This window comes from Zootoca vivipara, chromosome 9, assembly GCF_965207765.1.
Source record: "Zootoca vivipara chromosome 9, rZooViv2.hap1.1, whole genome shotgun sequence".
Classification (NCBI taxonomy): Eukaryota; Metazoa; Chordata; class Lepidosauria; order Squamata; family Lacertidae; genus Zootoca; species Zootoca vivipara.
This window is the reverse complement of record NC_142592.1, coordinates 68,033,016-68,049,049: the sequence shown is the minus strand read 5'-3', so window position 1 is coordinate 68,049,049 and position 16,034 is coordinate 68,033,016. Positions and strand designations below refer to the sequence as shown.

The 16,034-nt window shown below is 46.0% G+C and overlaps 1 protein-coding gene and 1 non-coding gene across 2 annotated transcripts in view; one reads left to right on the top strand and one right to left on the bottom strand.

Annotated features, from left to right (window-relative positions):
* Nucleotides 1-264: 264 nt before the first annotated feature.
* TRNAE-UUC (transfer RNA glutamic acid (anticodon UUC)) lies at nt 265-336 on the bottom strand. Its single transcript has one exon. It is a non-coding gene; the product is annotated as a tRNA-Glu (tRNA).
* Nucleotides 337-738: 402 nt separating this feature from the next.
* The window catches only part of AHCYL2 (adenosylhomocysteinase like 2), a 101,296-nt gene continuing 86,000 nt past the window's right edge, over nt 739-16,034 (top strand). Inside the window, exon 1 of the mRNA XM_060279255.2 lies at nt 739-1,257. Coding sequence (XP_060135238.1) covers nt 847-1,257 — 411 coding nt within the window. The 5' untranslated portion in view covers nt 739-846. The remainder of the gene's footprint in view (nt 1,258-16,034) is intronic.

Below are 16,034 nucleotides of genomic sequence, written 5' to 3'. Positions count from 1 at the left end.
ATTGGCCGAGGGAGCCGGCGTATAGCTTCCAGGTCATGTGGCCAGCATGACAAAGCTGCTTCTGGCAAACCAGAGCAGCACATGGAAACGCCGTTTACCTTCCCGCTGTAGCGGTTCCTATTATCTACTTGCATTTTGACGTGCTTTCAAACTGCTAGGTGGGCAGGAGCTGGGACCAAGCAACGGGAACTCACCCTGTCACGGGGTTTAACCACAGCGCCACCTGGGTCCCTGCGCCACCTGGGTCCCTAAAAGAGATTGTCATTCCCATACCGGGAGTCGAACCCGGGCCGCCTGGGTGAAAACCAGGAATCCTAACCGCTAGACCATATGGGAGTGAGATGTTATAAATACCAAGTTCTCTCGTGCCATTTGTATATCACAGAAACAGCATAATAAATGTGGATATCTACAACATGTTCCATTATTAGTGGTCAATGCATAAGTTATTGGTTCATAAATTGGTCTAAACAATTAGGAAGGAGAGAGAGAGAGAGAGAGAGAGAGAGAGAGAGAGAGAATGTTAAGAAATCCAACCCCCAGCGTCTCCTGCGCGCCCCACGGTGTCCCCTTCCCGCCCCGCGATTGGATCCCGTGCTTCTCCCGCGGCGCCTGCCGGGAGCGGTAGTCCTCCTGGCCGCAGCCTTAGCCCTCCGTGACGGTCGTCGCGGACTGCAAGTCCCGTGAGCCCCCGCGAAGCGGCCGAGAGTGGGCGGGGCGTCACCTGAGGGAGCGAGAGCGCGCGTGTCCGCCCGGCCGCCAGTGTGTGAGGCGAGAGCCGGCGTCGTCGTCTTCCTCCTCCTCCGCGGCTCCTCCTGCTCCTCCTCGGGACCCACTGAGGCGGCGATGATGTCGGTGCGCGTGGCGGCCCCTCCGGCCGTGGAGCTGAAGGAGCTGGGCGGCGGGCCGCTGGACAAAGCCGGAGGAGGAGGCGGCGGCGGCGGCGGAGGGGGGTCCGGGGCCTGCGCTCAGGCCGCCTCCGCGCCGCCCAACCCGGCGCCTCAGCCGCCAGCCGAGTCCGGCCCGGCAGTCGCGGGAGGCGGAGGCGCGCCGGCCCCCGCCAAGGCGCCTCAGGCTTCGGCCATGAAGCGCAGCGAGCCCCCGACGGCCGCCTCTCGGGCCCAGCAGCAACCGGCTCGGCTGGCCGGCGACGGGGGCGACAGCAGCGGCGGCGGCGGCGGCGCGGGCGGGCAGCTGGGCGAGGCCCTGGTCAGCCCCGACGGGACCGTCACGGAGGCGCCCCGCACCGTCAAGAAGGTACCTGGGGGGGTGGGGGGGGGTGGATCCCATCTCGCTCTGAACGTGTCTTCCATCCTGACTTGCAGGGGGTTGGGCTAGATGACCCCTGGGGGGGACCCTTTCTAATGATAGGCACTCCGCCCCTGCAGCCCCGTGTTTGTGTGTGCGTGTGTGAACGCAATCCGGAGGCAGGAAACTGGATAGAGCGTGGTGCTGATAACGCCAAGGTTGCAGGTTCGATCCCCGCAGGTGGGGTTGCCATATGTCCTCTTTTCCCCCCCCCCCGGGACACGCCCTCTTTTGAATGGGTAAAGTCGCCATAGAGATCCGTAGTTAAAAGTAGAAGTTGGCAAATGTGTCCTCTTTTTTGGGGCTATTCCAGCATTGCAGGGAGTTCGGCTGGATGATTCTTAGGGTCCCTTCCAACTCTACAGTTCTATGATTCTAAGAGCCTGGCTGCGGGATCAAGTCCCAATCAGCCTCACCTTAAGTCCAGCACTCTCTCCTCAACATGGCCAGACAGATTTCCTGCAGTACAAAGGGTGGGCTAGACAAGATGACCTTCGGGACCCCCTGCCCACCCTGCATTCGATTCTGTGACGAAAATCCCGCTCTCTTCCGTCTTTTGCGTGTGGGTGGGCACAGCCCCGTCCTGTTAGGCTCAGGTGCTCAAAAGTGCCAGTTCTTACTCTTTTCCCCCCTTCCTTCCCCCGTTAGAGGTGTAGGAGGAAGGCCAGCCACCTGGATCCCTGCAAGCGCAATAATAATAATTTAAAATGGTTATTATTTACCTATGTGCCATCCATCTGACTCTGTTGCTTCAGCTGCTCTGGGTGGCTTGCAGCAAATTAAGTGCAGGCTGCTCTGCCAACCAGCCCTCTCCCTGACAGTGGCAAAGCGCTTGCAGAAGGCCCCAGGCTCAGTCCCCAGTGGCATCTCCAGGTAGGGCAAGGAAATAATGTTCTGTCCTGAAACCTTCCAGAGCTACTGCCGGTCAGTGTAGGCAGTACTGAGGTAGACAGAGCAATGCGTCTGCCTCGATATAAGGCACCTTCCTGTGTTTCTGCTTTGGAAGGGCTATGGCTCACTGCCAGAGCATCTTCTTTGCATCCAGAAGGGCCTTGGTTCCATCCCCAATGGCATCTCCAGGTCACGCTGGAAAGGAAACCTCGGGGGACAATACTATGCTAGATGGATCAATGTCTTGAAATTTCCCATGTTCCTGTTTGTGAAGGTTTGTAGGTAGATGGCAGAGCACCTGCTTTGCGTCCAGAAAGTCTAGGCAGAGGACCTTCTCGGCGTTGGTGCCCTCCCTGTTGAACGCCCTTCCATCAGATGTCAGGGAGATAAAGAATCACACAACTTTTAGAAAACATCTGAAGGCAGCCCTGTTCAGGGGACATTTTATTATTTTTTATATTTTACTGGAAGCCACCCAGACAGGCTGGGGAAACCCAGCTAGATGGGCAGGGTATAAACAATAAAATTATTATTATTATTATTATTATTATGGTTCCCAGGTTCAACTTTGAATGTCAGTGTCGACAATACAGAGTTGGTGGGCTTGATATAAGATAGCCTGTGAATCCTGGGCTCCATGTTGGCTGGGGTGTTTTAAAAACAAACAAACAAACAAACAAACAAAACCCCGTTCATCTGGCTGGCTTTCTCCAGCCACTCTGGGCAGCTCCCAAAATAATATTAAAAACATGATAAATACATCAAACATTAAAAACTTCCCTAAACAGAGAGTCCTGAATGGAGGGCACCAGGTCAGGAAAGGCTGCACTAGTTCTTCCACTCATAGTTCCTTTAAATTAAATACATTCTTTGTAGTTTCTTCACCCGCTGGCCTCCTAACCCAGAAATTCCTGAGGAATTAGCTTAAGTGCAGGAGAAAGGCATTCTGTGAAGAGTCCCCATTCCTCCTTTTAATAATTGGAGCAATGTAAAGAATGGGGCCCCATGATCCACCTTCTCGCCCTCCCAACTCATGAAGCTCTTAAGCACAATTGACAGAATGGTTCTAGAGAAGATAATCACAATTCCCTTTTCTTGGGAACTGAGTGCTGTTAGAAAGGCTGTCTCTCTCTGTGTGTGCTATACAAATACACACACGTGTGTTGGTACCTTAGGTACCAGCCAAGGTCTTGCTTCTCTAGGAGGAGTAAGACCGTTCTCAAAAGTGCATTAAAGGTAAAGGGACCCCTGACCGTTAAGTGCAGTCGTGGACAATTCTGGGGTTACAGTGCTCATCTCGCTCTATAGCCTGAGGAAGCCAGCGTTTGTCCGCAGACAGCTTCCTTGTCATGTGGCCAGCATGACTAAGCCGCTTCTGGCGAACCAGAGCAGCGCACAGAAACACCATTTACCTTCCCGCTTGGAATGGTACCTGTTTATCTACTTGCATTTTGACATGCTTTCGAACTGCTAGGTGGGCAGGAGCAGGGACCGAGCAACGGGAGCTCACCCTGTCACAGGGATTCAAATCACTGACCTTCTGATCAGCAAGCCCTAGGCCAGGGATCCCCAAACTTACCCGGCTTCGGGCTGGTGCCCGCTGCGCCGATCGTGCGGCGGGCCAGAGGGTGGGGGAGCGTGCGTTCGTGCGTGCCCATACGTGTGTGCACATGCTATTTCTGGTGCACTTCTGGGTGGACAGAGTGCCGGAAATAGCTTGTGTGCATGCGCACGGGCCTCCTCCGACCTGGAAGTGCACCGGAAATGACGCTTGCGCATGCGTGCAAGCTATTTCCGGCACACATCTGACCCAGAAGTGGGCACCCGGGCCGCTAAGAGCGGGCGGCAGCGACGGGGGTTGTCGCGGTTGTCAAGGGCCGGATAAAAGAGGCCTTTGGGCCGTATCCTGCCTGCAGGTCGTAGTCTGGGGACCTCTGCTCTAGGCTCTGTGGTTTAACCTACAGTGCCACCCGCGTCCCAAAAGTCCATTAGAAAGGGTTATTTCTCCTCCCTCCCCATTTACATTCTTTGGATTTTTTGATCTAATCTTGCTTCTCTCAACAGGAACCTCCTTGCCAGATACTCTCAGAGCTTTTGAGGGCTACTTTATTTGTCCTCCTTTTTCAGGACCTGCCTGTTTCTGAAATATCTGGTGGTTCTTGCACAGAGACAGTTTCCTTGTTTGCCGGTATTTGCTAATAGGAAATAACAAACTTTATTTGAGTATGGTCGCACAGCCTCTCCCCTCCTGCTTCTTTTTTCCATAGTGGGAGATTCCAAGGCGTTAGATGTGGTGTTTAGATCTCTATTTGCTGGGATCAATAACAATTTTTCTCTCCTTACATTTCCTTAGATGTGTTTTAGTCTACAATTTCAGTTACTCTCTACAGCAGACAAAAATAATAATATAGGCAGCGGTGTGAGTTCATCAGTGAAAATTCGCAGCAGCAGCAGCAGCAATATAATAACGTTATTTGAGCCAACAGAAAGTAATGTAAAAAAACACAAAGCTAGCTAGCTTTTGAGTTTCACAGAACTCTTCCAGTTCACCATTTACTGACTTTTAGTCCAAATAAAAGGTATTATGCAACTGCTGCTGTTGGGATTTCAATTATGCATGCTTCAGGTCAAAAGGTGCAAGAAGTACAGATCCTTGCGATGGGGAAAAATGAATTTAATCCTTGCCATTACTGTAGTAGCAAAGGAGGATATTGTACCTGTACTTCTCTCCAGTTCATAGTTCTTTAATGTGGTGAAACTCTGCACTTTCATCCTGAATTTCCTGCAACGAGACATAACAGATTCTGTTTTTAGTGATCAGTGTGCAGCTAGAGATTTGTGCCTTTGTGGTAGGAGGTGAGATGCACTGAACTAGAAGTGAATGCAATGCATTCTTTCTTATCCACAGTTTCATTGTGGGGCTTGTTCTAGTGATTGGAAGTGGGTGCTCAGTTCTCAAATCTAGGCCCTACTCTCCAAGGCACTCCGAAGGTTACAGTAGCAGAAATGCACTTTTACCAGCTTCAGCTTGAACAATCAAAGGCTTGTGTAACTGCCAGTCTAACACATGATTTGCAGTCAAAACAGAATAAAAAAAATCCTTCCAGTAGCACCTTAGAGACCAACTAAGTTTGTCATAGGTATGAGCTTTCATGTGCATGCACACTTCTTCAGATACACTGAAACAGAAGTCACCAGACCCTTATGTATAGTCAGAGGGTGGGGAAGGGTATTACTCAGAAGGGTGATGGGAATGGGTGATTGGCTGATAGTTTATTTATTTATTTATTTATTTTGACTGCATCAGACCAACACGGCTACCTATTTGTAACATCATTTGCAGGGAAAGCTATCTTAAGCACCCAAATGCTATTTACTAGAAAACAAGTCTGTTAAGATGCAAGCCAGTTTTTTGGGCCCCTTCCTAAAGATAGGAAGAATCCAGCTGGCCTTTGGAAGGGAAGATTGAGGCACGCTGTTTCTACAGAAGGTAATGTGAACATGAAGAACTGCTTTGCTGAGATTCCTACGGGGATCGGTCTGGCCACTGTGTGTGAGAGAGAATGCTGGGCTATAGAGGGGCATATGGATCTTACCATATGAAATCAGTGATCCTGCTAAACAGTACTTAGTATTAAATGCTTCAGGTTTGGTAACTCATACTTTCTGGTGTTTGTTGGCAAATGTGTTTTGATATCTCTTTATTTTTAAAGGAATACTAATGACACAGTATATAAAATGGTAAAAGAAGTATTTTTTCCTAAAGCTTAAAGCACTGAAGATATATTTTGATTAGCTAAATGAAAATCATTCTGTTAAAAATCTGGTAATTCCATTCAAACAGTGTTGGATAACATTTCATCTTGCTTGAAATATTGCTCCCTTTAATTGCAATGTTCTGAGGTAAGTGATGATCCTTCTGCAGCCAAAACAACACCACCCACCCACAAGCTTGGGGGTGTTGGCAATCTTTGGGAACTCCATGCTTTGCAGAAGTACATACAATTTTGAGAAGAAACTATTAAGTGGTTTGTGTGTGTGTACACACGTACACATATATGTAAGGTAAAAAAGGTAAAGGTCCCCTAGATGGTAAGTCCAGTCAAAGGCGACTATGGGGTGTGACACTCATCTTGCTTCAGGCTGAGGGAGCCGGCGTTTGCCCATAGACAGCCAACATGACTAAACGGCTTCTGGTGCACGGAAACTGCGTTTACCTTCCTGCTGCAGCGGTACCTATTTATCTCCTTGCACTGGTGTGCTTTCAAACTGCTAAGTTGTCAGAAGCTAGGTTGGCATTTCTATATATTATCTATATCTATATCATCTATATCTATATCATCTCTATCTCTATCTGGAGCAGCACAGGGAGGATTGAATATGTCCACAGAATAGTGACAATGTGTGTGGAGGAATGGAATGGAGTTATCTAGTGGAAGACATGGCTGGCTGGAACCCTGAGCAGGACCAGTCCACAGTGCAACATTCTGTTGTATATCTCACTTATTATCAATCTAAACATATCTAATCTAAATATAGTCTAAATATAGTTGAATAAAATATTTTTCTTGCACATATGACAAGCAAATCTGATATCTGGGTTAGTATTGGTTTTGAGTCAAGCTGTTCAGTGGCAAAAGTACCTTTGTATCTCATTGCCTGCCTAAGATGTGGATAGTCAGCTACAGTTAACCTGTTGATGCACCTCCCAGTGATGACATGTCTGCAAATGAACAAATTCTGGTAGCCCAGGTACCTACAGATTAGATCAGAGCTTTCCAAACTTTCCAAGTTGGCGACACACTTTTTGGGCATACATAATTTTGCGACACAGTAATTCAATTTTGCATCATATTGTGACGCAGTAGTTCAGTTTTACTAGCAAACTGGAGGTTAAACTAACCCTTTCCAGCCCCAGGAGGAGCGTGGGGAGCATTCGTGTGACACACCTACACACTGCAGCCGACACACTAACGTGTCATGACACACAGTTTGGAAAGCTTTGGATTAGATGTTTCTCACTTGCCACTAACTACCCCCACTCTAGTCTGCTGCTTCCATTACCACTTTCCTCCTTCCTTCCAAGGCTGTATTCCCTATGGCTTCACTGTCATAAAGTAATAGACTAGGAGGAGAAAAATAATGAGGGAAATGAACTAACACATGCGGCATTCACCCTGTATCGAAAAATTGATGAGTGAAGGAAGTTGCAAGCAGGCAAAGCAAGCTGGAGACCTCGCTTTTGCAAAATGACATTAGCAGGGGAACAATAACAGCGGTGAAATTTTGTGATGTGTTGGTTGCAATGTAGGAAGTGGAACAAAGTTTATTTGGACAAAGATGGAAAGATCATATAGCAGGAAGGATAAAAGGTCCATTTGATGTGAAAAGGTAACAGCAGAGGGAAGATCATAAGCCTGGAGGCTTCCTTTTGTCCGGAAGGCACCCAATGAAATGAAAGGATGTCATTGGTTGTGCCAAAAGATATGAGGAAGAATGAATCATTGCCGATGCTGCTTGGAGTTGCTGTAAGTCATGGGTGACTAACTGGTGGCTCACAAATGTTGTGGGGCTCCAACTCCCATCAGCCCCAACCAGCAAGGCCAGTGATTTATTTATTTATAAGATTTCGTACTACCCTTCACTGTAATGTCCCAGGGTGGGTTGCATCAATATAATAAACAATTATAAAAAAGATGAAACCATTGAAAAATAAAGCCATTCCAAATGGAGCAGAACAGTATAAATTCAATGGAAGAGATGTGTTTAATGAAATGATGGGTCCCACAAAACAAAATACCTTCATTATGAGAACTATAGTATGTCAACATCTGGGGGACCACTGGGCAGAGGGCCTTCTCGGTGGTGGCGCCTGCCCTGTGGAACGCCCTCCCAACAGATGTCAAAGAGGAAAACAACTACCAGACTTTTAGAAGACATCTGAAGGCAGCCCTGTTCAGGGAGGCTTTTAATGTTTAATAGATTATTGTTATTATTATTATTATTATTATTATTATTATTATTATTATTATTATTATGTTAGCCATCCCTTCTATAAGGGTAGAGAGAGAGGTATGAATTTGGGGAGAGGTAAAAAGGCAGGTGGGCATGCTGAGAATAGAGGGTGGCAGTAGACTGTCCTAGCTAGATAGTCCTTGATGAATTGGATCTGAAAGTGCTTAGTGGAACAACTGGTGCTTGAGCATTTAGAAGACAGAACTGTTTGTGATGTCTTCACTTATCCAAATGTGCAATGAAACCTGAAATGAGCCTTCCCCCCACTGTTAAGATGAGACATTCCTGGATTGAGTGGGACTTCCCAGTACTAAAGCAAGCTTAAAAATGTCCTCCTAGTTGCCCATATGTATGTTTTTTCAGGCTCTCATTGGTTTCATTTTGTAATGTTTTCCTGCCTGGTAGCCCAGAGACAACTTTTGCTTGCCACAGGTGGCAGAGCAGTTGCCCCTTCACAAGCCTGTACAGTAGCCATGCCAATCTTGTATACCAAGTGGCTAGGAAGACAACTTGTTTTGAAAGATTATGGGGAAGATAATGCCATTATATAGCTTTGGTTCCAAGCGAGCTTGGGCATTCCATCTGTAAAATGGATAGTTAAGAGAGATGTGGGAATCATTAGATATTAATCCACCCAAAAATACTGTGTACTCAAATGATTGATGACTCTGCTTTTGGCAAAGTCGTGCTGCCAGTTCCTGTTCTGCATTTCATTTTACTGTCCTTTTGAGATAAAGGTTGTGAATATATTATTAATAGCTTTATTCCTAAGTTTAGGAACCACATTCTGCCTCTATCCATTAAGATTATACCAGGAGCTTGTGAGAAGAGCTTGCTGGATCAGGCCAATGGCCAGCATCCTCCTCTCACAGTGGCCAACCACATGTCAACAACCAGGATCGGGAGCAATTTCCCTTCCTGTGGTTTCCAGAAACTGGTATTGAGACGCATTGCTGTCTTCACCTGTGGAGGCAAAGTACAGCCTTCTCCTTCATGAATTTGTCTACTCCAGGGGTTGGCAAGGTTTACCTTGCCTGGGCTGCTTCACTCCAGTGGAGATCCCTCTGTGGGCACACCCCCCCGATTTCCGCAGTCTGTGTCTGCGCAGACACAATTTTCGGCGTCTGCATAGATGCAATTTTCGGCGCCGCAGAAGCAAGTCCCTGCGCCACGCTGCGCCAGTTTAGAGCAGCGTGCAGGAACTCGCCGAGCAGGCGGCTCAGTTCAGGGGGGGCTCGTGGGCTGGTTAAACGACCCCCGTGGGCCGCTTGTGGCTCATGGGCCTTGGGTTGCCGACCCCTGGTCTAATCCACTTTTAAAGCCATCCAAGTTGGTGGCTATCACTGCCACCTGTGGGAGTTCCATAGTTTGACTTAGAATCACAAAATTGTAGCATTGGAAGGGAACATGAGGGTTATCTAGCCTAACCCACTGCAATGCAGGAATCTTTTTGTCCAACATGTGTCTTGAACCCATGATACTTCAACAGGAAGCGAAACATGTTCTTATTCCAAGGCAAAGTTCACAAACCAAAACACCTACTCCCTGGTTCGCAGCGTTCTTAAGTCAAGTCATAAACTAAGCTGTTCTTAAACCAAGGTACCATTGTACCCTGTAAACCTGAGGTGGTGAATCCCTGGTCTGATCTGCACTGCATCCCCCCAGCAGTTAATTTTGGTACCCTAACACCCTACTGGTGGCACATTTCTTTGAGTAAAAAAAAGTAGATGTTGCATTGGACTGGGCAGAGTACCGGTAGTGTAAAATTTTCTATAGCACTGCAGTGAGGCTATGGGGCTGTCCTTTGTGTGTGTGTGTGTGTGCAGCATGTCAGGTGCTGATACCCAGCTGTTGACATCCAGTCCTTGACGGGCTTGTTGAAAGTGAATTCAGCCCATGAGCCAAAAATGATTATTAGCCAATCTGGCTCTTAAACCTTATAATTCCCCTCATATTGCAGGTTAAAGCTGAGGCTAACAGATAGTGGTTGGGTTGTGACATGGCTGAACTGAGATTTGAGCTGGGGACATGCCGTTAGCTACCGTGCTACAGCAGCTGGTTAGCTGCTGTGCAAACCTATTGTGCCTAATATAGCTTGAAGGTAGATTGCTGGGGCATTAAAAAAAGAAAGAAAGAAAACCCTTTCAAATACCGGTAGGTTGTACACCCACAGCTTTTCCTGATGTGATAGCAATCTACTAACTGTTGTAGAAATCACCCCATGTTGGCTATTTCCATGACTGACTCTTTTTTTAATGTCTGTCTGTTATGAATCGTTTGCCATGTGAATAGATGATCCAAGGGTCTTGCAAATCCACCTTTGGCAAATGTTCAGCAATTCTGCCCTAAGCAGCCATGGTCGTGTATGAATAGCATGCGGTTTCATATGGCAGTCTTCCATTAAATGTGCCTATACTGTATTAGGGTTGGACCAAAAAAACCTCACATGATTACAGTTTCCCCAAGAATTGCCACGAGGCAAAATTAAAATAAGTTTAAACGATGTCCAGGAGCTTATATGCTCAGTTAGTAACGTTTGTGTCATGTAAAGGAGAAGTTTCTACCCCTTTGGGGAGCACCTTCTTCCAGCAAGATAACTTACTAGTCACAGCTTAGTTAGATAAGCTATTACTTGATCTCCTTGAAACAGATAGTATGATAGTTGGAACAGATAGTGTGGGAACATCCTTGAGGAAATAAGAAATGTAGGACTGACCAAAGCAGGTATCTGATTCGATTAAAATTTAATATGCCATTTGAAACTGACAATTTGTACGCTGCAGAAAACGTTTATTTCCTAGGATGTTAAGTATGCAGATGCACATAGCTCATCATGTGGCGGATCAGAAATGATGCCGGTGGGTAATCCATGTGGTATGCAGATATCTTGGGAACTGTACTGTGAGGTCTTTCCCTAGCAGGTGCTAATCTCTGCTGACTGCAGTATAAGTTAGGCCTCAATGACATTCACTGCATAACTTGAAAGTGTTTCCTTACCTCAGGCCCACTGGCAAGTCCTGCCACCTGACCCCATAAACAAATTATAGTTTCTGTGGCTCTGAACAGTTAAAAAACAACAACACGTAAACCATGCTCAGGAAAGCAGAAGCAGCTTTTCACTTTTGTGCAAATTGATGGTGATATGAACAGTTTATTACCCACTCCACCTGTGCTTAGAAGACTCTGCCACCCATTTTTATTTTAGCCATGTTCTACAAGAGCAGCGCACGAGGCTCCCGTGAGATCTCAAATGGCCCTGCAAGATCTCGTGAGAGCCTCCAGAGACTGGTAAGCAAGGGTGTTTCTATTTATTTGGGGATTTTTTTGGCAACCCATGCAAAGCTATGATTGTGTAAGCAACATCAGTGCAAGTTGTGGTCCTATTGCATTGCAGTGAATGAGCTGCAATTCTGCATGATGCTGGATCCACTGTTGAGTTTTACACGTCCCTTTGTTTGCCTTAAGATAACTCTGTTCAAGAGAAGGATGTGGGTTTTAGCTTTGGTACTCGGAAGTTACAGGAAATTCAGTCTGTACTCTAAGCCATAGGAGCCCTTCAAGAACTGGACTAGGAAGGTGAGAGGAATGAATAACTTGCATAAGCTGCTCATTTGGACAAATAGGTCCATTGTGAAACTTGGATATCTATGGTAGCTGATTGAGCTCAGGAAGGTCATTGTGGGATACTAGAGTACAGCTTTTGGTATGAAGAAGAACTGAAGACTGAGAAATAAATGGATAACTTTGAGATGAATCCTGAAGAGGGTAGAGGGAATCTTGAGGGGATGGGGAATGAGGTTCTAATACTGTACAGTGGTACCTCTACTTACGAATGTTTCTACTTACGAATGGAGCTCCGTCCGCCATCTTGGATGCGGTTTAGATAGGATTTTTTCTACTTACGAATTTTTAGATAGGGTTGCTTCTACTTAGGAATTTTTTCTCCCAATGCATCGACTTACAAATTTTTTCGACTTACGACTGCGTTTGGAACGCATTAAATTCATAAGTAGAGGTACCACTGTATAGTGTATATTATAAGCAGTGTGTTTTTCTGCTGCAGTGCAAGCAAGCAAAAGGAAGCTGTAGGGCCTTTGCTTTTCTTCTGTAGAGTTCTTATAGCCGTATTTGGCAAATATTGTAGATTATTAAAGCTTCAAACCCATGAGGACTTTTTTTAGGTCTCCAAGTGCTTAAAAAAACACACACCACACCAAAGAGTAATGTGCCTTGATAGTTGGTGACTGGCTAATGATAAATGGTTGAACTAGTAGCAATCAGGGGATGAAGAAAACTCCATAGTATATTGTGCATTGATGGTTCATCTTGTATTCTTGTTTTATGCTGTCCAATTGCCTGACATTTGCAGTGCGTTTGGCTACCTAATTATGAATATTTGCTGATCAAACATTCATTCTGCTATTCAAATGGTATAGCCCAAACTATTTTGTCCAGTAATCACCAGCTTTTGCTTCTGGAAAGTTTTGGGCATGTGCAGTTCAGTCACCTGCAGCTTCACTCAGATGTTCAGTGGGGTTTAATTCCAAATTGAGTGTGTGCAGGATTGTGGCTTAACCTCCAGATAAGTGATTTTGCTTAACAACCATGCAGAGAAAATGTTCCTTTTGTCGCTAAGCAGTTACGCTTTTGCAGTGCAAATGGTGTGTGGGCTGCATGACCCACAGGCTTTGGATTATGCTGCTAGGTTGCATAAACCCTCTGTTTAGTTGTAAGCCAATATGTCTCATTTGTGATAGTGTGCATAGGACTCCTGGTTCAATCAGTTATTTAAACCACCAAGAAAAAACACAAATGTGAATAAATGTTATGCAAATGAACTTGTCTTAAATCAATCCCTTTTCCCCAGCAGTGGTGGGGTGTGTGTGTGTGCGCCCTCTGTTGTTGTTGTTGTTGTTTAGTCGTTTAGTCGTGTCCGACTCTTCGTGACCCCATGGACCATAGCACGCCAGGCACTCCTGTCTTCCACTGCCTCCCGTAGTTTGGTCAAACTCATGTTCGTAGCTTCGAGAACACTGTCCAACCATCTTGTCCTCTGTCGTCCCCTTCTCCTAGTGCCCTCAATCTTTCCCAACATCAGGGTCTTTTCCAAGGATTCTTCTCTTCTCATGAGGTGGCCAAAGTATTGGAGCCTCAGCTTCACGATCTGTCCTTCCAGGGAGCACTCAGGGCTGATTTCCTTAAGAATGGATAGGTTTGATCTTCTGCGCCCTCTAACTGGTGGTTAGTATTTTCACTGGTGATGTATTCCACAGCTTCTGAAAATATGCTGGGGGAAGACCGTAGCTCTGGGGTAGAGCATTTGCCTTGCATGCAGGAGGTGCCAAGTTCAATCTTCGGCATTGCCAGATAGAGCTGGTAGAGACTCCTGTCTGAAACCCTGGATAGCTGCTGCCAATCAGTGTAGACAGTACTGAGCATATGAGACTAGTGGCTTAACGTGGTATAAGGCAACTTACTATGTTTCTAATCTAGAACAATTGTGTACATTCAACAAAAGCATGACTTTGGGAACTCATGCTCAACTCCTCACTTAGTAGGCATCTTCTGCTGAAATGCTGCTCTTAAGTTTCTTGTGGAAAGGAAGTTGGGATAGGGATATAACAACCTGTTGTTGTTGTTGTTTAGTCGTTTAGTCGTGTCCGACTCTTCGTGACCCCATGGACCATAGCACGCCAGGCACTCCTGTCTTGCACTGCCTCCCGCAGTTTGGTCAAACTCATGTTCGTAGCTTCGAGAACACTGTCCAACCATCTCGTCCTCTGTCGTCCCCTTCTCCTTGTGCCCTCCATCTTTCCCAACATCAGGGTCTTTTCCAAGGATTCTTCTCTTCTCATGAGGTGGCCAAAGTATTGGAGCCTCAGCTTCATGATCTGTCCTTCCAGGGAGCACTCAGGGCTGATTTCCTTAAGAATGGATAGGTTTGATCTTCTAGCAGTCCATGGGACTCTCAAGAGTCTCCTCCAGCACCATAATTCAAAAGCATCAATTCTTCGACGATCAGCCTTCTTTATGGTCCAGCTCTCACTTCCATACATCACTACTGGGAAAACCATAGCTTTAACTATACGGACCTTTGTCGGCAAAGTGATGTCTCTGCTTTTTAAGATGCTGTCTAGGTTTGTCATTGCTTTTCTCCCAAGAAGCAGGCGTCTTTTAATTTCGTGACTGCTGTCACCATCTGCAGTGATCAAGGAGCCCAAGAAAGTAAAATCTCTCACTGCCTCCATTTCTTCCCCTTCTATTTGCCAGGAGGTGATGGGACCAGTGGCCATGATCTTGGTTTTTTTGATGTTGAGCTTCAGACCATATTTTGCGCTCTCCTCTTTCACCCTCATTAAAAGGTTCTTTAATTCCTCCTCGCTTTCTGCCATCAAGGTTGTGTCATCTGCATATCTGAGGTTGTTGATATTTCTTCCGGCAATCTTAATTCCGGCTTGGGATTCATCTAGTCCAGCCTTTCGCATGATGAATTCTGCATATAAGTTAAATAAGCAGGGAGACAATATACAACCTTGTCGTACTCCTTTCCCAATTTTGAACCAATCAGTTGTTCCATATCCAGTTCTAACTGTAGCTTCTTGTCCCACATAGAGATTTCTCAGGAGACAGATGAGGTGATCAGGCACTCCCATTTCTTTAAGAACTTGCCATAGTTTGCTGTGGTCGACACAGTCAAAGGCTTTTGCATAGTCAATGAAGCAGAAGTAGACGTTTTTCTGGAACTCTCTAGCTTTCTCCATAATCCAGCGCATGTTTGCTATTTGGTCTCTGGTTCCTCTGCCCCTTCGAAATCCAGCTTGCACTTCTGGGAGTTCTCGGTCCACATACTGCCTAAGCCTGCCTTGTAGAATTTTAAGCATAACCTTGCTAGCGTGTGAAATGAGCGCAATTGTGCGGTAGTTGGAGCATTCTTTGGCACTGCCCTTCTTTGGAATTGGGATGTAGACTGATCTTCTCCAATCCTCTGGCCATTGCTGAGTTTTCCAAACTTGCTGGCATATTGGGTGTAGCACCTTAACAGCATCATCTTTTAAAATTTTAAATAGTTCAGCTGGAATATCATCACTTCCACTGGCCTTGTTATTAGCAGTGCTTTCTAAGGCCCATTTGACTTCACTCTCCAAGATGTCTGGCTCAAGGTCAGCAACCACACTACCTGGGGTGTACGAGACCTCCATATCTTTCTGGTATAATTCCTCTGTGTATTCCTGCCACCTCTTCTTGATGTCTTCTGCTTCTGTTAGGTCCTTACCACTTTTGTCCTTGATTATGGTAATCTTTGTACGAAATGTTCCTTTCATATCTCCAATTTTCTTGAACAGATCTCTGGTTTTCCCCATTCTATTGTTTTCCTCTATTTCTTTGCATTGCTCATTTAAGAAGACCCTCTTGTCTCTCCTTGCTGTTTTTTGGAAATCTGCATTCAGTTTCCTGTATCTTTCCCTATCTCCCTTGCATTTTGCTTGCCTCCTCTCCTCCGCTATTTGTAAGGCCTCGTTGGATAGCCATTTTGCTTTCTTGCATTTCCTTTTCCTTGGGATGGTTTTCGTTGCTGCCTCCTGTATAATGTTACGAGCCTCCATCCATAGTTCTTCAGGCACTCTGTCCACCAAATCTAAATCCTTAAACCTGTTCCTCACTTCCACTGTGTATTCATAAGGGATTTGATTCAGATTGTATCTTACTGGCCCAGTGGTTTTTCCTACTTTCTTCAGTTTAAGCTGGAATTTTGCTATAAGAAGCTGATGATCTGAGTTACAGTCAGCTCCAGGTCTTGTTTTTGCTGACTGTATAGAGCT